Source organism: Trypanosoma brucei, chromosome 11 (genome assembly GCF_000210295.1).
Source record: "Trypanosoma brucei gambiense DAL972 chromosome 11, complete sequence".
In the NCBI taxonomy this organism is placed as follows: Eukaryota; Euglenozoa; class Kinetoplastea; order Trypanosomatida; family Trypanosomatidae; genus Trypanosoma; species Trypanosoma brucei.
In genome coordinates, this window is record NC_026744.1 from 580,080 (window position 1) to 600,567 (window position 20,488).

General features: G+C 49.4%; 8 protein-coding genes across 8 annotated transcripts; all 8 read left to right on the forward strand.

Annotated features, from left to right (window-relative positions):
* Positions 1-332: 332 nt before the first annotated feature.
* On the forward strand, positions 333-3,674 carry TbgDal_XI2340 (hypothetical protein, conserved; the record flags this gene model as incomplete). The annotated part of the gene is made up of 1 exon (XM_011781079.1): positions 333-3,674. One exon carries the CDS (start codon positions 333-335, stop codon positions 3,672-3,674), a length of 3,342 nt encoding a protein of 1,113 aa, XP_011779381.1.
* A 1,231-nt stretch (positions 3,675-4,905) lies between these two features.
* TbgDal_XI2350 (hypothetical protein, conserved) lies at positions 4,906-6,393 on the forward strand (the record flags this gene model as incomplete). The annotated part of the gene is made up of 1 exon (XM_011781080.1): positions 4,906-6,393. The coding sequence occupies one exon, from the start codon at positions 4,906-4,908 to the stop codon at positions 6,391-6,393; it is 1,488 nt and encodes a 495-aa protein (XP_011779382.1).
* Positions 6,394-7,382: 989 nt separating this feature from the next.
* TbgDal_XI2360 (hypothetical protein, conserved) lies at positions 7,383-7,847 on the forward strand (the record flags this gene model as incomplete). The annotated part of the gene is made up of 1 exon (XM_011781081.1): positions 7,383-7,847. One exon carries the CDS (start codon positions 7,383-7,385, stop codon positions 7,845-7,847), a length of 465 nt encoding a protein of 154 aa, XP_011779383.1.
* Positions 7,848-8,731: 884 nt separating this feature from the next.
* Positions 8,732-10,000, forward strand: TbgDal_XI2370 (hypothetical protein, conserved; the record flags this gene model as incomplete). Its single annotated transcript, XM_011781082.1, has 1 exon — positions 8,732-10,000. The coding sequence occupies one exon, from the start codon at positions 8,732-8,734 to the stop codon at positions 9,998-10,000; it is 1,269 nt and encodes a 422-aa protein (XP_011779384.1).
* A 422-nt stretch (positions 10,001-10,422) lies between these two features.
* Positions 10,423-12,351, forward strand: TbgDal_XI2380 (hypothetical protein, conserved; the record flags this gene model as incomplete). Its single annotated transcript, XM_011781083.1, has 1 exon — positions 10,423-12,351. The coding sequence occupies one exon, from the start codon at positions 10,423-10,425 to the stop codon at positions 12,349-12,351; it is 1,929 nt and encodes a 642-aa protein (XP_011779385.1).
* Positions 12,352-12,912: 561 nt separating this feature from the next.
* On the forward strand, positions 12,913-13,212 carry TbgDal_XI2390 (hypothetical protein, conserved; the record flags this gene model as incomplete). The annotated part of the gene is made up of 1 exon (XM_011781084.1): positions 12,913-13,212. One exon carries the CDS (start codon positions 12,913-12,915, stop codon positions 13,210-13,212), a length of 300 nt encoding a protein of 99 aa, XP_011779386.1.
* A 1,224-nt stretch (positions 13,213-14,436) lies between these two features.
* Positions 14,437-14,835, forward strand: TbgDal_XI2400 (DNA-directed RNA polymerase II, putative; the record flags this gene model as incomplete). Its single annotated transcript, XM_011781085.1, has 1 exon — positions 14,437-14,835. One exon carries the CDS (start codon positions 14,437-14,439, stop codon positions 14,833-14,835), a length of 399 nt encoding a protein of 132 aa, XP_011779387.1.
* A 985-nt stretch (positions 14,836-15,820) lies between these two features.
* TbgDal_XI2410 (diacylglycerol acyltransferase, putative) lies at positions 15,821-20,395 on the forward strand (the record flags this gene model as incomplete). The annotated part of the gene is made up of 1 exon (XM_011781086.1): positions 15,821-20,395. The coding sequence occupies one exon, from the start codon at positions 15,821-15,823 to the stop codon at positions 20,393-20,395; it is 4,575 nt and encodes a 1,524-aa protein (XP_011779388.1).
* Between the last annotated feature and the right edge of the window lie 93 nt (positions 20,396-20,488).

Sequence of the window (20,488 nt, forward strand, 5' to 3'; positions counted from 1 at the left end):
TCCCATTAACTACCCACGGTGTACTTTGAGTGACGCAAATCTCTGGAAGTCTGCACTCCTCTCTATTTGTCGATTCTTACCTTTGTTCCTCACACGAATGGGATTCTCATTTCCCCTGTAGCAAGGGATTCAAGTTAAATTGCATTGTTCGACAGATGCAGCGGTACTATTCTCGTTTAATTTTCTTTTCTATTTTTCTTTTATCTCACCCTTTTCCCTACTCTTTCTGACACACACTTATACATATATATTCACGCAGTCGTTTCGGGATACCACAGACTGTGTGCAAGCAAGTCTCCTTGTTGGGGCGAATATAGATAGATCAGTGGGCGATGAGCGACTCCATGGGTGAGGGACAGGACCTTGTTCCTATGACCCTTCCGGTGCCGGAGGTTATGCACGTCTCTGAACTTGATGTTACGGGACCGCTGCAACCTGGTGATGACTGCGCACAGAAGTCGCTCTCGGGTAATCTTCCGGATAAATGCATGTCTGTTTCATTTGCCAAAAGCTTGAGCGGCGTAGACCTCAGCATTTTGACACGTTCGGCGGGAAATGCGTCTCACACCTCTATCCGAAGTGGTAGTCGTGCGAGGGGGGGCAATACAGAATCTTACGAACTCGCTGCTGTCATGGTTAGATCGTACCCACTCATGACCGTTGAGGGAACGGCGTTTTTAAACACAACACGGCCTCCAAGCTCGCTGGGGGGAACAGAGCCATCCGTGAGTCTTCGGCAAGATGCAGGCAGTCCCTCTGGGGTTGCTACCGACGATGAACCTCTGGGGGAGAGTTGCGTAAACTTGGCTGAAAGTGGTGAGCACAGTCGGACGTCCGCCAATGTGATGGCAATCGCCACTAGTCTCAAGCGTGCTTGCATGTGGCAGGTCATAATTACAAACTTTTTAGCGCACCGCGCGTGGATGGAAGCATTTTGCCGAAACAAACTGAGATCAGTTCTTGAGGTGCACCTTCTTCCCGTGATTCTCCGGAGACGTGGTAGAATGAATTTGTCAGGACGGTTTACGCGGAGGGTCTGTGTTCAAAAGCCTGAGCTGGTGAGTAGAGATTCGACTGATTTATTGCAAGGCACGTACCTCTACGACACCGTGCCCATCCTAAAGACCTTGAGAAACGTAAAGTTCTGTGAAGCACTTACGGAGACTGTTTTGAAATACCGCTACAGCTGCGGCCAAGCAATAGCAAGCAGCGGGAATCCGGAGCAGAACGCTTTATATATTCTCGTCTCCGGCAAGTGCGATGCCATCACCCCAGCATCGGAGACAGGTGGAAAGGTGCGACGCCGACGTCTCCAACCAGGTGAAACATTCGGTGGGCTATTTGGTGGTAAAGCGATATTCACAGATGTATATAGAGCCATATCTACCTGTGTGGTGTATGTTATTACTAGAGAAAAGTTTGAAGAGTTGTTTTCTCAGTACGCTGACAGCAGTATGAAGGAAACATTCCTTGGTGCGTTACGCGACCACGAGATGGTGCGCCTAAAAAGGTTACACCCTCTACCCCAGTGCATAGCGCGCGTTCCCATATACCGTAAAAGTGAGCAGCTTGCAGGACAGGTCAACGAATACATTAAGGGGTTCACACCATTGGTGCTTTTACAAGGAGATGTGCTCTTTGAGCAAGGAGATCCTCCCGGCGATGTGTTTTGCCTCATTGAGGGGTATGTCCTGCGCGAGCAACTTGGTCCAGACATGAAGTACGAAAGCGGCACTCGGCAGGTTCTGGCACCGAACGAGCCGAACAATAACTTCGCACTGAGCACGCGGTTCCTGCTATTGGGAGAGGAGCCGCACATATTGCCGGGTCCACTGCGCTACCGCTGCACTGTTGCCAGTCGTGCTGCTCTCTTTTTCAAGATCAATAGCGACAGCTTTGTGAATATGCTACTGGATGACGCTAGTCTACTCATTAGGCTTCGGCAAAAGTACAAGGAACAACTGCAGCAGTGGATGCGAATTGCTCCCGAGGCACTCAGGCAAGTTCCCATGTTGGGGGAGATGCCACGACAAAATCTTAATACCATCATTCACGCTGCGGAACCGCGTGTGCTCGAGCGGTACGTTGCTGTGTGTGAGCCAGCTCGCGTCATCCGGGAGATTTATGTGTTAACGAAGGGAGATGTACGGGACCCGCGTCAATTTGATCATGTGCCAACGCAACCCCCCTCATTACCTCCCACGGAAAGCGAGTCTGTAGAGGAAGAGGCCGCGGGGAAGCAGCGAAAGGAAAAGGTCACCAAGCGTGTGCCCTCCCCACGTGAAAGAAACTCTAAGGCTCAGAAAACGGCCCAGCAACCTGTATCGCCGCTGAAGGAAGGCCGTCCGCGGAAAGGAAACAGGTCTGTTGCATCACTCGTTTGCAAATACACCGACGATAATGCAGTTCAATGGAGTTTTGAAGAGAATACCGAACTGCTGAAGGCTACAATTTATCCCGATGAGCGGCAGGAAATAACACCGCCACTTCCATTAAACCCGGAGAGGAATATTATCTGCACCATCGGTGGCGGATGGGAAGGCCTTCTACTGGAGAAGTGGCCTACCGGTTGGGAGACGACGACAACGGTGGAACTCTGGGCCATACCGACACTGGCCATAAGGACGGAGTTCAACACTTTCCCCAAGGCGGCTCAAAATTCTATTCTTCGTTGCATTGGTGAAGTGCAAATGCGGGAACTCGATCTTCCCACCCAGCCGAAGGTGAAGCTTCCACCAATGAGCATCTACACCCCAATCGAAAAGCGCCTAACGAAACCCGGTTTGAATGTTGACAGGGCCCCCCTTCGTTCACCGCGTAATGTTGGAGGAAGTGGAGCCTCGCACGACCGCTCCACCGCCGGAACCACAAGCAAAATTGGGCGGCAGCAGGCTGATGCTGCAAATTCACAATCCAGTTTTACGACGAGGTCGTCGTCATTTTTCTCCGTGGACATCAGCACCGTGAAGCCCCCGCCTTCTGCGCTGACATCCAACAGGGATCCCAAAACCATGTCACCTAAACCGGCTGCAGTAGACACAAAGGTCCCCACGGCTCCGAAGACCCGCAAACAATTGGCACAGGTAACCGCGGCTGAGTCGGCGCCTGTTGAACCTCGCAAATCCAAGGCAGTGCCGGCCTCGTTGCTGTTGTTCCAACGGTTTTCCAAGAAAGTGACTGAGGAACCCCCAAAGATCACACCGGAACTGCGAGCCATGTATGCTGGAGAGAAACCACAAAAAGGAATTGTACGTGAGTCGCCTCTCATAGAAGCTGACAAGCGACGAAGTCATAGTTGTCTGCCGACGCTGCCCATAACAGCTTCTGCATGGCCGGTGTTGGTTGGAAGGAGGAAGCGATGGTTTCCGATGGTACCCACGTTTGCACCCCTTCCGGGAACCCTGGACAACGCGAACAACAAGGTGGATCCGCCCCATTTGGTCCCTAACACCTCCCACATGGTTATGCGTGAGAAGGGCTATAGGGATGTGCTGCAGTCACAAGTTGTTTATTTTACTTCGCTAGCAAATAGCAAAGCCTGTGAGGACCCAACGTACCTCTCGGTCTCCCCATGTACAACTGCAAGGTCCCGTTCCTCTCGTCATGGTGGGTCCACAGCAGCCCACATTGGTGCGGTACTGCCAACGCCTGGCCGGCATGCATACAGCTCTTAGCAAATGAAGGGTTGTGGTTGTGGATATGAGTAGGCCGCAGCTGGTGAGGAGTGAGTGGGCCAGTGGAGGAAATGCCTTACAACATTTCCTGTAGATGTTCATAGGGCGATGGGTGTGCATTATGTTCGTCCATCGTGTTGCCACTGCTCTTTTCTCCTCTCCCCATGCGCTCTCCTTGCCTTTCATTTTAGGTGTTTGCCTTTTCCCCCCTTACCTGTGCCGAATTTCTTACATGCGGGTGCATGCATTGTTCACTTTTTTTTTACTGTTGCTGATATCGGTTTTTGTTTTTAGCTGTGATATGGTTGGCACCTTTTCCCCCTTTCCACAAAATGTGCAACGGTGAACATCCTTTTTTTTTGGTATTTATTAGCATTTGGCCTCTTCTTTTGTAACTTTTTTTTCTTTGGCGGAAAAAGAGAGAGAGGCAGATGATGGTGTCGATGACGATTTGATAAGCGGCACAACGTTACTGCATTGACCGTGTATTTCATGTAAATGTCGAATTAGAGTGCGAAAGAAATGAGGTTGGAGTCGTGTGTTTGTATCCCCTTCTCCCCCTCAAAAAAAAAAATCAATAAAAGAAAAAAGAGGAAGATGAAAAGAATATGATAACAGTGGCTTCACGCATATATACATTTGTATTCGTGAGCGCCTTTCAACCTCCGTTTGTCGATATACTACTTAATATGTATACGTTGGCCCCTTCTCCCCTTTCCTGTGTTATGCATTGGCTTTTCAGCAGTTGCGTGTGCGTAAACGAGTACACTTGCGCTCACGCACGCAGAAGTGCTCTCTGTGGCATATATGTAGTGATACGTTGGGGGTGAGCGGTCCCCTCACAAGAAGAAAACCTTTCACTGATTCAGTGTGTGTGTGTGGGAGAGAATTTTTAAAGTTTATTTCCCCCCTCCCTCCCTCCCTCCCCCACCACGACTCTTCCTAAATTGCTGGTGTTGTCTTCAGTAGAGTACTTCTTTGGTGGTGGACTATGTGCTTCATTAAGGGCCACACACACATGGTCTAAACGATCCTTAAACCAGTACCCATCATCAGGATATCAACATTGCGCTTCGCTGCTTTTTAACACATTATAGTGTAGGAAGACTGGGAAGAAGGGGGTTCCTTACGTATAAATTGGCAGATACATACTTTTACTCACATATCTTTCCCTTACATAGAGTTTGTGGGATTTTTTAAAACTTAGTTGCTGTTGAGCATTTAGTAGTAGATGCAGGACCTCAACTGGGCCCTGGCGGAAAAGGGCACAAAGGTTGTGGAGGTTTCCCACGAGGCTGCACATGTCGCTAGTTCCGCCACGAATCTTCTTGTGGACCGTGAAGAATTACTTTGGATAACGGGAGATGCTCCGCAGCACGTAACGCTGAGGTTAGCGAATTCCCATCCACCACTAAATTATGTTGGATGGCACGTTTGGCACGATTACGTCACCAACCCCAAAACTGTGGAGGTGGCGACGGGTGAGTCTCCTGATGAAATGGTGGCACAAATCGTGTGTCAGGCAGTTGCCGGGGCTGGCACGCAGATTTGGAAATTGCCAAGTCCCATCCCCGCCAATCACTTATATGTACGCATGAAGATAGTTGAAACCTTCGGGCCGGGGCCAACTTACTTGAATAATTTGGTACTCTTCGCTGATGACCCCGGAAGTCGATTCCGCATACTCCGCGGCGAAGAGAGGGATAAATCAATGGCCGATCCGAGAAACTTGTCTTCGGGTAAAATGAGCGTTCTCCTTCAAGAGTTAGGTCAGGACATACGATCATTACATCCCATCAAGACAGTAGCTTCCAAAAAAAACATGCTACTTTACGTTCCCAAGGAACCGGATGCCGTCATACGTCCCCAAGGGGAAGAGGATGTTACCTTTCAATCGTCGTCCCAACACGCGAATAATATAACACCGCGGTGCGGAACCGATAGCGCGAGGCAGTGCCATCTAGACTCTGGAAGTGGTTTTCAAGCTTCCAGTGACTTTCCAGGTGGTTTCAACGGACGGTTGTGTGCACTAGAGCAGGCGGTCGCATCTCTAACTCAAACAATGAATCATCAGCGTGAGGATCTTACGATGATTAAACGCCTTCTGCTTCAACAGGCTACAGACAGGCGGCGGGAGATAGAACGCCAGGGTAACGGCCCAGGCATCGCGTTGCCGCAACATGGCACCCACCCTGTGTCTCACCATCAGGTTTGCGTGGACTTTCCTGAACGAGCCCTTCGCACATTTGTGGAGGAAGTCGTGAGGCCGAAGCTGCAGAAGCACTCTAGACGGACTGAGACTCAAACTATAGCAAAGCTCGATGAATTCTTAAAGGACATTATTGGGGAAATGACCCAAGTAGTGGATGAACGAGTTCGGTTCCACATTCAGCGGGCCTCGTGCAATAGCAGCGTCAGTACAGGGTTTCATGCCTCGTGCAGCGGTGGGAGCCTCCAACCGTGCTCACCACACCTGTCGGTCAGCGGCGTGAATGCCAGCAGACCATCAGTCATTGCGGATTCCTCTATTCCCCAAACTAACGGGTTCCCACCGGGATCCTTTTCATCTTCGGTTCATGGGTATTCTGCTGCGGCTAGGCATAATTCACCTGCAACCTCTTGTCACGATCCTATCAGCGTACCCTCTACGGCCGTGCGTGATGTGTCGTTCGAAGTGGATATGACCAGCACAAGGAACACGACACCCAGACCACAGTAAGAGTATTTTTTTTTTAAAAAATTTTCGTATCTGCTGTTTCTCCTCCCCCCCCTGTTCTTTCAGTGTGTGTGTGTAGTGGGTGTTGCTGATCCACCCGCTGGTGTTTGGGTACTTCACGGTTTTTGTTCTTTGTTTTGAGACGGTTGTCGCCTTGAAGATCCAATGTCTAGTATACGAGCTTACTTCCTATCACTTCTCCCCGATTTATTTTTGTAGATTTTTTTTCATTTTTATATGGCGAAGTACGGCGTCGGGGCACGTTGTAGAGTGTGACACAAGTGGCGCCGCATTTTGTTTCGGAGCCCGTCCCCCTTAAACTTTTCCCCCTTTCTGTTTACTATACACATACATACATACCTTTGTGTGTGTGCATATATATATATATATATAGGGATGATTAACTGTTTCTGGGACCGCGTGTTCGTCCTTTTGGTTCCGCTCGTACGTGCACAAATTTCCATATATATTATGTTATGTTATGTCATAGGGTGTTTGCTTATCTTTCTCTCCTCCGGGGGTTATATGTCGTGCACCCGCATTCATATTCGACCCTATTTCGTTTCGCCTTCGTTCCTTTCGTTGCAAGAGATTTACTTTATTTATTTGTTTCTTGCCCCTGCTTACCGTATGGGTGAGACCTCAGGTATATCCTATCGGTTTCCATCCCTTCTTGTGTTTTTATTGTGTCTGAATTTTTTGGAATGTTTGAGACGACGACCAGTCTCTCGTTTGCAATGATCTTCTTTCTTGCTTCCTCTAAATCAAGCATCCGCCTCTAGAAAAGATATTGGGCACCGGGTGTGAAGCCATTATTGTCTGGAATAGGAAGTAAGGTTGTATTCGTTTGTTAGGGGACAAGGAGGATAAGCGTGCCCGATTTTGTGGGTTGTAAGGGTTGGCCGCGGGGAGTAACAACTGCAGGTGCAAGCAAAAAAAAAAAACACTAGGCGGTGGCGAACTAATAAGAGGTCGAGTGACTCTTTTCTGAGATGCAGTCGCGGCGTAACTCGATGATGAATCGCGTCTGCCGTAAATACGCTCGAGTACCTGGTCAACACGGTGACGGTAATGTACCTGCATTTTATCCCATCGCTATCAACCCCGGCTGGTGGGGACAGCCTTTCGGTAAGGTGAAGGACGCCAAAGGGCAAATTCTTTTTTTCTACGGCCTTGTGTTACCAATCGCTCTGTACTGGATATTTGATGTCACGTTCGCCCAGCGCACACGTGTCGGCAACGTCGGCAAGCGGCCGATGTACTCTAACTTCTTTTTTAGACAAATGGACCTGGATGACCCAGATCACGCCATCAAGTATGAGAAACTGCGGCAGGAAATAGCGGAGAATAAGTTAGAAGTCCGCTGGGGCGGGACGAACTTCTTGGCAAGTTACTTATGGGAGCCCGGTGATCCGGAGCCCGACATACGCCGTCGTGAGGTACATGCACATCACTAATCCGAGAATGAAACGGCATATTTTGAAATGGCGGTGGTGGGAGACATATATGTGTACATACCATGGTTTCGTGATTATTGTGGGTGTCGCATATTTTTTTTTTCTAGGATAGCAGATGAAATTTTTTTTTGAAAGTTTTGGTGTGGGGGCGTATCTTTGATTTCTCCGACGTTGCGAGAGGTGGTAAGCAGTCAACAGTTGTCGGTGTGGTAGTAGGGTCGGCGTTAATTTAGTGATTGTGACATGACATTACCTTTCTTTCCCCATTTCTGCAAGTGACCTGCTACTTATGTGGCGGCGTTGCTTTTAACAGTAAGAGGGCACGTGCGTAGGATCACCTTTGTGTTGTTGTTAGCTATGGCTGCGGTAATCCCGTGTTTTTTATTTTATTTTATCGTACTTGCTTGTTGTCACGGTTATACACAATCATTGGCGTCGTAGTAGTACGGGTACAGCTTCAACTGTTTGTGGCTGCAAGCAATGGAGCGAGTAAGCGTACACGTTTATGTCGTTGTTCTTCCCCTCTTTTCCCCTCTTGTGCTGTCAGTATTATTATTATTATTGTTTTTTTTAAAGTTTCTTCTCGTCCGCTCAATATCACGTGCTGGGGGAAGGCCCCACCTGAGACGGCTGTTGGTGGTGTGCCGGTACCTTTCATAAACGCAGTGCCGCGACAACCTTTTTGACCCTTTCTTCTTCTTCTTTCCTCAACCTTTCTTTTTCTTGTGTGCGAATGCGCTGTATTGTCTCGCACCTCTTTAAGCTGGTATGACTGGGAAATTATAAAGGTAGGGAGACGAACTGTGCTGTGTGTTTTTTCAGGCGTGACAAAGTGAGATACCGTTCGTTTAGGGCCACCGAAGTAGTTGTTACGGAATCAGTGAATGATGGAATTAATCGGCTGCCCTGCGGTTGCGGTGTTGACCTGTTTCTACTGGGTGGCTTCCCATTTGGTCCTTCTTCTTCGCGTTGCTTTGCCGCGCTTCAGCGTAATCGTGCGCTACGGTGGTCGCTGTGTTACGCCCGAGGGTATTTGCGGTGGCTTTGCCTCTTGGATTCAGTCATCTCGGGATTATGCAAAGCGCACAGTGGGCATGTGGAAGTCTGAGAGACTATCGCGGGCCGTCTTTCACTGTACTGCCATTCTTGAGGGTTCGATCTTGTGTCGTATACGAGTTAGCAGAAAGCTTAGCTTCTGCGCTTTTTATGTTGCAGGTATTGTTTCCATCGTTTTGATACTCATTCTGATGGATGGCGGCTATTGTTCTCCCATTGTGGAGGGGATGACAGTATATTCTGACGGCCTCAATCACTCAGCTGTCGCCTTCCTGGTTTCTTATGCCGGTCGACCGCTGCTTGCTTTTCTCATGCACTGCACCGTCCGATTATTGGAGTGCCTTTTTTTGCATCGCTTCAGGGGCGGGTCCGATGACTGTGTGACTGGCTTCGCCGCCGTTGCTGGATGCTCCTTCTACGTATTTGCCTCGTGTTCCAGCGGCGTTATTCTCCCCTGTACAGAACGGTCGCCACTAGTGATTGGTGGGCAGAGGGTTGTTAATGGTATGACGGAGGCATCACCTTTTTTTCCTACGTTCGCGTTGGCCGTGGATGCCTTATTTGTTCTGCATATGGTTTTTCAAGCAACACAGGTGTACCATCACTGGGTCCTGGCGGAGCTTCGGAGGAAACCTGACGGCACAAGTGTCCCTAAGGGGGAGCACTGTTCCGTTGGCAGATGCAAGACCACACCGAAGGGCGTGAGCGAGGAAGGGAGAATCGGCGACGGTTCAGCGGTGCTGTACCATTTTCCTCGTATCGCACTCTTTAAATATGTGCAGGAGCCGCACTACGCGTGCGAAGTCGCGATGTATGCCGTCAATGCAATCAGTATCTGCCTCATAGTTTACAATAGGTCATTACCCTCCGGTGGCACTGGAAGGGAAATAGGGGATGAGTTTTCCGTAGGCAGTGAGGTGGTGCCGTTGTTGTGCGCGACGTGCTTACCGCCGCTAGGCGTGTTGTTTTTCTCGTTGTTTAATCTCGCCATTACCGCGCGTGAGCACCGCCGGTTTTGGGAGTGTGTGAATGCTAGGCGAGGCGACGGGGAGCGGGAGCTAATCCCCAAATGGGATTTGTTCTATGGCGTGTGGTAACCCAGCCTCCCTTCCCCATTCTTCGCTGCTTGTTTGGGTGCCACGGGGGTCTTTTTTGGCTTGATAATCGCAGCTGTTGACCCGGGAGGGGGACAGGCCTGCACGACAGTGTTGAGTAATATGAGGGAAGGGCGTTTTGTATGCCCTATATCAGGGTGGATATGACTTTACCTTGAATTGCTGCCCTAATGGCTGCTCGTGCGTATTTACATCCGTACGTGCGCCTGAACTCCGTTCTCTCAGGTTGTCGTTGATTATTCTATCACTTTTTGCGGTGACCTTTTTGTTGCCGTTGTGACACTGTCTCCTGTTGGCATTTCTCTTACTTTCTATTTTTTGTATTGTGTTCGGGTGAACAACTAATTGCGCATATGCTTGTAGGCGTTTTCTAAGCGTCGCACTCAGCAGCATCATACTTAGCCATGCCGTCTGCTAGTTCCGGCTACACCTTTGCGGACTTCTTGCGGCGGTTGGAGCGCAGTCCCGACTCCCACATGGCGCCCCTATACCACGAGCATCGTGAGCTCTTTGTGCGGCGCCATGATATGTTTGCGCGGGTTATTAGCAGTGTCACATGGTCAAAAGGTGTCGCACTGGTTGCTGCCGCGGGGTACACACAAGCCGTCAACGTGACGATCTATAGGGCGCTGCTGGCACGTATGTTGTTACATAACCGGCACGTACGGCAGTGCGGCACTGGGTCCGTTGTTCCGTGGTCGGCTGCGCTGCGCACTTACAGTGAGGCCATTGCCACGCACGGAAATGCTGTGCCAACCCGGATGACGCTATCGGCGCTGCGGCTCTGCACGCCAGCACGTCAATGGGTTGCCGCCATATCGTTGTTAATGTTGAGTCAAGCGAACGACAAATTGACGCTCCCGATGTTAATTGATGCAGCGGGGTGCTGCGCCACACCAGCTGCGTGGGAAAAAGCGATGGCATTACTCGGAAGATTTCACGCGCAGTCACTTCAGGTTCTTCCGGACTCTATACAAAGTCTTAGACCTGTTGGAACAAGCGCTTCAACCGTGGATGCGGCAGCCCACGCTCTGTTGCCCCGCAGCGAGGGTCCTACGCCGGAGCAGAAGCACATATTGACGGTTATCAACAAGGTCGTGTCAGCTGTGCCGTGGCAGGTGGCATTGTCAAATGAAATGTGCAGGTCTTATCTCACTCACCTTGTGGCAAGTACAACACTGCGACCAACGGAGAAGACGGCCTCTCTCACAACTGCTGTGCAACAACTTCCGTGGGAAGCTTTTGTTACACTGATGAAGACAGTTACGGCGACTGTTCAGGAAGGGTCGCAGGGTGTCTTGGGATCTCGTTCGACTCCCCAACTCCCACCGCCTCAGGATGGAATGGAGCGAGGGGACGTTGCCAAATCCCTGTTGAGCAACAGCATTATTAGGGAGGGTGTAAACCTGCTTCAGAGCGAACCAGAAACCGCTATTCCCTTCATCACAACTATTCTTTACAAGCTACCATCTGCAGAGGCTGCGGCACTGTTCCTCAGTGAGGCAACCTCAGCCTACCGGAACAGTTCAAGCGCCGTTGTGGCCGCTGCCATTCGCCATCCTGTTGTTGTGGGAGCTTTGTTGAAAAGGTGCGCTGATAGTAACTCATGGTACCTCGCAGCATCAATATTTAAATCAACCTCACCGACAGCAATTCCTTGTGACGTGGCTAGCGACCTTGTAATCCAAATGCGGAGGGCAAATCAGGCACCACTGGTGGTGGATGTTCTGCAAAAGTACATTGTGCCATCGGGGACCAAACTAACGGAAGAGGCGATTGAGGCAGCGCTATTGTGTGTGCTGGTGCACAATCGGGCACTCGCGAAAGCCTCAGCCGTCGTCGCCGGCACTTCCCCCGACAATCGCACTGGAAAACCTAACGGAATCGGTGTTGCCAATGGTGTGCATTGGATATCAGCACTTAGTTGGGCCACTGACCTTTTGGAGGAGGGTGTGGAGTCGAGAATACTTCAGACCGGAACAACCCCTTCGGTAGGTGGTGTAAATCATGAAGACCCCACAGTATTACTGCGGAAAAAGACATTATCGCCACGCATCCTGAGCCTTCTCATTTACATATGCGTAAATGCCGGGAGTCCACGTGGGGGTCTGTTTGCACTGGGATACGCACGCACCGTCAGCAAAACGGAGCTCGAACTCTCAGAAGAGATTACAGCACTGTTGTATTGCATGATGTACGACCGTCCTCGTGAAGCGGAGAGTATCATTCAACACGCTGTGAAGAAACACGGGGAGTACAAGGGGAAATACCTTGGTAGGTTACTGGTGGCTTCGCAAGAGGCAAAGGGGTCCGCGCTGAGGAATCAAACTTGAATCTTGAACCGTATCGTTTGTTGCGAACATCACTTATGATGTTCAGTTTGTGGGTATGTGAAGGAAGGGAGGGGTATCATGGGTTTAAAAAAAGGCATATAAGCGTACTATTCCCCAGCCGACTCCCTTTGCGTGTTCTTTTCTTCTTGTCACTCAGTTCATTTGTTTGTGCCTGTGCTTGTGTGCCACGGTGGTGGCGATTGGCTAACTCGGGGCTGAAGCATCATCAACACGGAGGCCACGACATGCGACGTTGATGTCATTTCACCATGTTGTCATGTTGATAAGTCGCTTTCAAGGTCCTGTTTTCATCTCGTTTCTTGCCTTTTCTTCTTACTTTTGTAACTTCCTCTTTTCCTGCTGTTGGTTGCTGGTGTGGGTAAAGCAGAGGTTAGGAAGAGGTGAGACAAGGTAGCACCATTATCCAAGTTTGTGTGTGGATTTTTGAAGGCTGCGCTCTAGTGAAAGCGAGGAGGAAAATAAAAAAAATACACACACACACACATATATATATATATATATATATCAAAACGAAGGACGTGTAATCGTGCCCAGTAACAGATGAGCGAGCAACGAGTTTCACAACCCAAAACTCCGGTAAGCAATGAGGAGAAGTGGGATCATAGTTTGGAGAATTTTTTTCGCAAGACAACACTAGGACTCGCCTACAGCATCTTGCCTGCATTTCTGCTGGCTCGGTCTGCAGCTGCCCGCGGAGCCATTCTCATGTTCGCCACCGGTATCGGCTCAGGTATTGCTTATGGTGAGGCGCGCTATCTTTTTGACCACGATGTTGTGTTTGACAGAAGACATTTAGTACATATCGAGCTACTGAAACCCAAGGAGTCGAAAATCAATTAAGAAAAGCGACGTATGAACGTTTCACATCCGAGTTTTGTTTGTAACTCCGATGTGTCGGACGGCAAACAGACTTATGGGGGTAATGCAAGGCGAAGGTCAGTGTGAAGAGGCCATTGAGCAGGGGAGGGGGACGCACATGTTGAGTGGTGTGTGCGTGTGTGTGGAGTGACGTAAAGGAATGCATAAACGGAAGAATATGATTCCCACCAACAATGCGCTCCAGAATGTTTTTTTTGTTTTTGCCTGTGTGTGACAATGAACGTGCCGAGTGGCATGGGGGTGTTTTACTTTTTAGTCCGCGCGAAGGCAACTACCACCGCGAACAGCAATAGTCTCACCCCTTCTTTTCATTTTGTTACTGTTCTTTGGTGTCGTTCCTGTGTAACCGATGCCTGCCTTGTATGCCGGTAATGTACACCGCAGAGGGGGATGCAAAATGTGTTTTGACATTCTGTTAGTTAGGGAAATTACCGGTGCTGTTCTGCAAAATTTCGAAACACTTGACCGCCGGTTCTTTGCAACGGGGTTATTTATTCTGTCTTCTCTCCCTCGGTCTTTATCCACTCTTCTTTAGGTATTACCCGCTGTTGCATATAGTCTGAGTAAACTGTGGACGTGAAAATGTAAAAGCAACTACAAATGTTTCTCCATGTAGAATTAAAAAAGACGCCACAAGTGTTAGAGATGCGCATTCCCAGTAGCAGGTAAAGGGGTGGACTGTTGGTTCTCAATCTGGGTTGTTCCCCCATGAGTATCTGCCTTATTATTATTATTATTATTTTTTTTTTTGGCTCTGTGTTGACCCTTCTCTCACATGCGGGCTACAGATTCTGCACTGTTGTCTTATCGTGGCGGTGTGTTCATGCGTGCTCGTGACGGTATCGTGTGTGGGAGCAACGCTGCTCTTATAAGCCGATCTGTCGGTGCTTGTTGTGTTATTAATGTTTTACCCCCCAAAAAATATTTGATTAATTATCTGGCTTTGTGGGAGGTTTATGGAGGAGCGAAGGAACCGCGCCAACACTCATGGATGCAAAGGAGAGAAGAAATTCCTCTCCTTTCCCTTGCCAATTTTTGCACCATTTTGCTTCATTTAACTTTTCATTCCCCATGTTTCGCCTCCTAATTGCGCATTTTTACCTTTATAAATGATTTCTCAACACTCAGGGGCGGACAGGCGTTTCAAAAACAACAACAAAAACATACAGGAAGGAAGGAAGGGAAATGTCCACCTCACATGGCATGCTGATTTACAACAATGATATCACTGCTGATAGCCTTCTGGACACGAAGGACTGCCGTAAAATTGTGGAGGAAGTGTCCAGTAAGATGCCCAACTCCTCCCTTTTCAAACTGGACAGAGAGGACCACACTTTAGCCAACCTTCTTCGCATGCGATTGCACGAGAACCCACTTGTGCATATTGCAGGTTATCGCGTGCCACATCCCACGCAACACCGTGTAGAGCTACGCGTTCAGACATCCTCCGATGGCACCGGAAAGCCCATTCCAACTCCGAAGGAAGCACTCCTGGAGGCGGTCGGATCGTGCATGAAAGACCTTGAGGAATTTGAAGGGGCGTTCCTTCGCGAAGCGCAGAGCAAAGGTTTGGATGTTGAATAGGGGGAGCGGTTCTTCCCATCTGTAGCATCAACTCTGATCTCCTCGTGCCTACATGAGTGCACTCGTATACGGCCCAGAGATAAAAGAGTTTCTGTGGAGTGATGGATAATGGAAGCAGGAGGTATTTCCTTGCAACTCTTTGTCTTTTCCATTTTCTCCTTCCCTCCACAAAGTTCTCGCGTAGGTGTTGCTGCGCGTGAGTGCCACGCAGTACGCGTGCAATGGGGTAGGGTTTGCCTGGATGTGCGAATGCCAGTGTGCGATTGAGAGTTGCTTCGTTACCCCTGCCTCCGTTAGTTGATACTATTTGTGAACCAAGTTCATTTTCCTTTGGCCTATATTTCTATATTCTTGGTGAAGTTGTAGTGCCATTAGTTATCTATAGGAATCCGCGCATAACTCAGCTGCCGTTGCGCATTTTTTGGGTTTAGCTTGTTGAGTGAACAAACTATTATCCCTCCGTGCCGCTACCAAATCCACAAGCGAAAGTGAGGCGCAGAAACTTGTGTTGAAATTGCTGCGTGACTTTTCTTGTTTTTCATTTTGTGCTAAAATATACACAGTAACGGCGCCAATGAGTTGAAGGTGATTTAAGTTCGATCTGGATACTCTTGCTTGCAACTCTCGGAACTTTATATGACGGCAATTGTGTTCGTGTGCGCGATCAGGACATGAAAGTGCTCACATGGAAGCAAGGGTCACGCTACCAAATCATAATTAGTTAAGAGCACACCCTGAAACAAACAGCTATGAAGATAAAAATATATGTTTACGGTTAATATCTGGACTCACTCAGCGCATACATTGGCGTACCAACAGGTTGTACTTGGCATGCGCTTGATTTGACGTTTATTTGCACTTCCTCTTGTTGGGCGACGCTGCTCTTCACCTTGCTACTGCATTTCTAGGTTGTTTTTAGTTCCGCCGGCTTTGTGTGGTTTCTGTTACATCGGTAGCCTTGCGTTCGTGCGGTTGGACGAGTGTGATGGCTGGAACCCAGGCAGCAGTGGACTACACCAAAGTGTTGGTGAAGAATACAGTAAGGTTCATCCTCTTAGTTCTGTTTCTCATATCTCTCGTTGTCTCGTTACTCCTATGCATGCTTGCTGACATCTTTCAAGCCTACGCCCCCGTCTTCCCATTGTGGCCAATGGTTTTTGCGAGCGTTGCGCTAAACGTTGCGTGTGCTGTTTCGACTTCGTTGTATCATCGAGTAACGTGCAAGGCTTCTCGTTCTTATAAAAGCTCCGGAAACAACCATGCATATTTGGCAATGCAAGGTTTCGGGTACGGTTTGCTTTTTATTTGTCCGGCGGTGCTGTTCTTATATATTGAACTTTTAGCTTCCCCTGTTGCCGTCTACCGCTACGGATTGATAACAGCACTGGGTGGTTCATGTGCCGTGGCAAATGGGCTATTGATCGCATCTTTGCGGTACTCCGAAAAGACTCAGCGGCGAGTGAAAGAAGGTGGACTTGGGGGAGGCGAGAGGCCACAGCGCGACTCCGGTCTGTGGAGGAGACGTTTGTTATTGCTTCCAGACGGCGAGACAGCCATTGTCGTTTTGCTTTGTATCATTGCTCTCACGTGTTCTATTATTGCAGAGTATTTTACGCACCTGCGCCGTGCGTTGACCATTGTGGGCATGTTGCTTCTCGTAGTTAGTGCGGCTATCACTCGTGTTGGCACTGGGTATCGGTCTGCTACCGGCGAGCACCCCTTCTCGATCTCTAGGTGCAGCTTCAGAACGGGTATTGTTCAAGGGCTTGGTTGGTTTCTGGGTGGGGCAACGTTGTGTTTCGATTTGGTTTTGTGTAATTCAGGTGCGGGCGCACCTCCGTCTTGGCATATCATCAGTGGGTTAAGTTCGATGGTGAGCGTTGCTGCACTCCTGTTTGCAAGGTTTCACCGCTTCACAGAGCCTACATTCAAACAAGGGTTGCAGTTGTCCAGTGATGGACCCTACGTAATGACAGCAACAAGTCTATTTCAACTTACTTTTGTGTGGTGTTTAACGTTACTACTATCTACGGAGTACTGCGAACTGGGTATGCAGTTGAGGCAGGGGCTGATTACGTGTCAAACCCTCACAGCGGTATCCATGTTTGCCCTGCCTCTTTGCACTCACTTTCTTGGCCGTGTTGTGTTCGGCAAGGAGTACGGAATATGGATAAGTCTTGACTGCCGGTTAGAATTCGCAATCTTGCAGCGGTTGGCGTGGTTTTGCTACAGCATAGCCATTTTCTTCGCCGTACTTCACATGACGGAGTCTAACCACTTCAGGTTCGTTGTCATACAGGCCCTACTGGTCGGAGTTTCTCAATGCCTTGTACATGCGTCGCTTTGGGCATTCGGTGGGGGAACATTGGGGAGATATTCAAGCGATGTTGAAGATCAAGAGTCTTTATCACGTACTACTTCCACCAAATCCACTGCACAGGAGGAAGACTCAGAGGGGGAAGCCTCCGTATCTTATGAGGGCGGTGGCTCTGCGCTACCTCTAGTACTGAATGCAGAGATGGTCACCGCCATTGCGGTCTGCGTGTGCGGGATTGCCCTTCGGCTTGTTGCCGATGTGGAGTCCATGGATGGCGCATTTGTCGGTGCTCTGTTGGGTGTTCCCCGGAAATCGCTGCTGAATCTTGCAAGGGTCATGGCCACTGTTGCGGTACCGCTTGCTCATATTTCATCCAGGGACCGTGTTCCTTTGTGGCAGCCATTTGTTGGCTGTGGTGGTTATGTTTCTATGCAAGCGGTGGGGTGGTCCGTTTACGCGATCAATACGTTGATTGAGGCCGCCAATTACTTTCATGAGGAACGCCGGAGTCTTGCGTCTCCGGTATTTGGAACTCAATCTATGCCATTGGAACACACAGTGGATGGTGTATGCGCTACCGTCCCGTTTATTTGCATATTTCTGGGCTCCTTATTTGAAACATGGGCCCAACAAAGCGAGAAAATTCATCAGCGGAAGATGCAACAGAAGATCGTGGAGCTTAACAGCTTACTACAGCATGTCATTGCTGATCCGGAGGATCGGGAGCGGACGAAGTCACTTTTGAAGTTTGTAATTGGCCCTCGGTGGAAAGATTTGAGAAGTAGCGGAAGTTCCGACGAGGACGAACGCGCCGAGGAGGTGGAAACAAGAAAGGAGGGCATGAGAAATATCGTAGCCATTCTCTGCGTCTGTGTAATGATGTTGTTTGCGACTTCCGCGTTTTCAGCAACGCACCAACCCGCCTTTACACTTATATTCGGGATATCAGGTATGATGATGACGAGTGTGTCGTGTTTTTCGCTGCAACTTTTTTACGGATCGATCGTGCACGGGGCCACCGGAACCTATTCGTACTTTATGCCATTTTCTGGTGGGCAAAAGTTTGTTGCATTCCAGACTGCTGGGTGGTCTTGTTACGCGGCTGCACTATTGTTAATTCTAATAAGTTGTCTCGAAGGTCGCGGTTCGCCCACTGCCTTCGTTTGCATGGGTTTCTTTAGTGTCGCGGCACAGTTTTTGATTTTGAATTCTATTCCGCATTTTGATTCCACTCCGAGACCGGCTTCGTTGTTGGAACAAAATGCGGAAGCGGCGCTTGCCGTGTTTGCGCTCGTTGGATCCTTTACTTTTGGTGTTGTATGGAACGCCTACACAGGTGGTGGCATTCCAGGGCAGGCGCCATCCCCGCTCCCCATCATTGTTACAGCTATTGCCGCATCGTGTGCTGCACCATTGGGAATCGTGTCTTTGAAGCGCCACATGGAGCGTTCCGCCATGTTCGCCGTCGCTGATGGACTGGAAAGTTCCTCCGAGGCAAGTGACGGTGAAGAGGAAATACGCAGTGATGGCCACACGGATGCAATCGCCCATGTAAGTAATGGGAGTGGACACCAGTTCCCCTCTTCATTGATCCAGGGCCAAGTAAACACCGGTGTCGACTCGGAGCGAGGGACAAATGATTCCTTCGACACCCAAACATCCCGCTCCTTTCCAGGATCCACCGGATCGTTCGGGAGTGGCAAGCGGTGCCGCTCAGTGCAGCACATGGAGGTCATACCGGGCACATTGTACACGATTTGTCTCATTTTGGCGTTGCTTGCTACACTGATTTGGGTTATATTCGTCCCGATAGTTCTCTTCTACATGTTCTACTCCTACGCCTACAGTGGACTTGCCGTATTTCACATGACGTTTACGACATTTCACATTGTGTTGTTCCTGCTTTCCATTGCGGTTGTTACCCCGGTGCTCGTCCAAATAATTTACGACAGACGATGTAAGGGTCTTCGGGGGAAGTTCTGGAGCCCTCTAGTTGCTTTTACTGTGTACTCCCTACCAACAATTGTGGTTTCAACGGTGCTTGTTGTCTGGACTCAGGTGGACACAATGGGGGCCGAGGTTTTTGCCCTAAACATGGTATTCATGAGTTGCCTTTCGTTCCTTTCGTATGCTTATCTGGTGGCGTCACTCTTTAACACATGTTTCCTCGGATATGTGCTGCACTTTTATCTCTACACATGTTTGGTTCAGGGGTTGGCGCCTCTTGTCGTTTGGAAGTGCGTCACGGACGTCGGGTTTACAGTGTTTTGGTTGTGGTACTTACGAGGTTACGGTAAGCTCCCTCACATCACTGGATGCATGTGCGGTGCCAAATCGCGGGACTTGTTCCGTACCTATTTATCACCTGCCATTGTCGATTACTTCAGTGCGCGTCTTATTGTTGATGGGAGGGGGAAGGCTGGAAGGGGTAAAACGGTTATATACAGTAATTCCGAGGGGGAGGAGGAAAATGCTGGACCTGATCACAATGATCCGTCAAACAAATACATTTATTCCTTTCATCCGCATGGTGTTTTTCCCGGCACCGCACTCTGGTTGCCGATGTCACCGCAGTGGGAGGAACTGATCGGCCGCAACGAGGAGACCATTGTCACAACACACGGTGCAGATGTGATTTTTGCCGTCCCGTTCATGCGTGACGCGCTTATGTCAGTTGGCACCATGAGTGTATCGAGGAAAGGAATTGAGAACTGTCTTAAGCAAAACAACAGCCCTATTATTGTGACTGGTGGGATGGCGGAAATGGTGTATCAGAAGGGTAGTGACACCGAAATGCACATCGTCATGCATCACAGCGGGTTTGTTCGAATGGCTCTGCAGCATGGGGTGCCTATTGTGCCTATCCTTTGTTTCGCCGAGCAAAATGTAATGATGAATGTTCCCTTTCCACGTCTACAGAGACTCACCTCGAGAAAGCTTGGCTTTCCATTTCCCACAATGCCGTATGGGAGATGGTTTCTTCCCCTTCCACATGCACGGCCACTCACCGTAGTGGTGGGTAAACCAATTCTTCCAGATCCTGCGATGTGCAATGCTGATGACCCTGATCATGTAGTGCACTACAGACTCCGCTATTTTGGTGAATTGCAGCGGCTTTTCTTCAAGTATCGTGATGAAGCCGGATATCCCAACATGGTGCTTCATCTCCACTGCCACAACGAGACGCATATTGTGACAGAATTTAGAGGGTCGGAATCAGTTAAAGATGATCAAAACCAATGAACTGGTGATTGCCACAATCGGGGTTCAATACACTCTAATCCTTTCATGCTGTAGTTGTAAGGGGGGAGGTGCAGTGGTGAGCGCTTCGGGTAA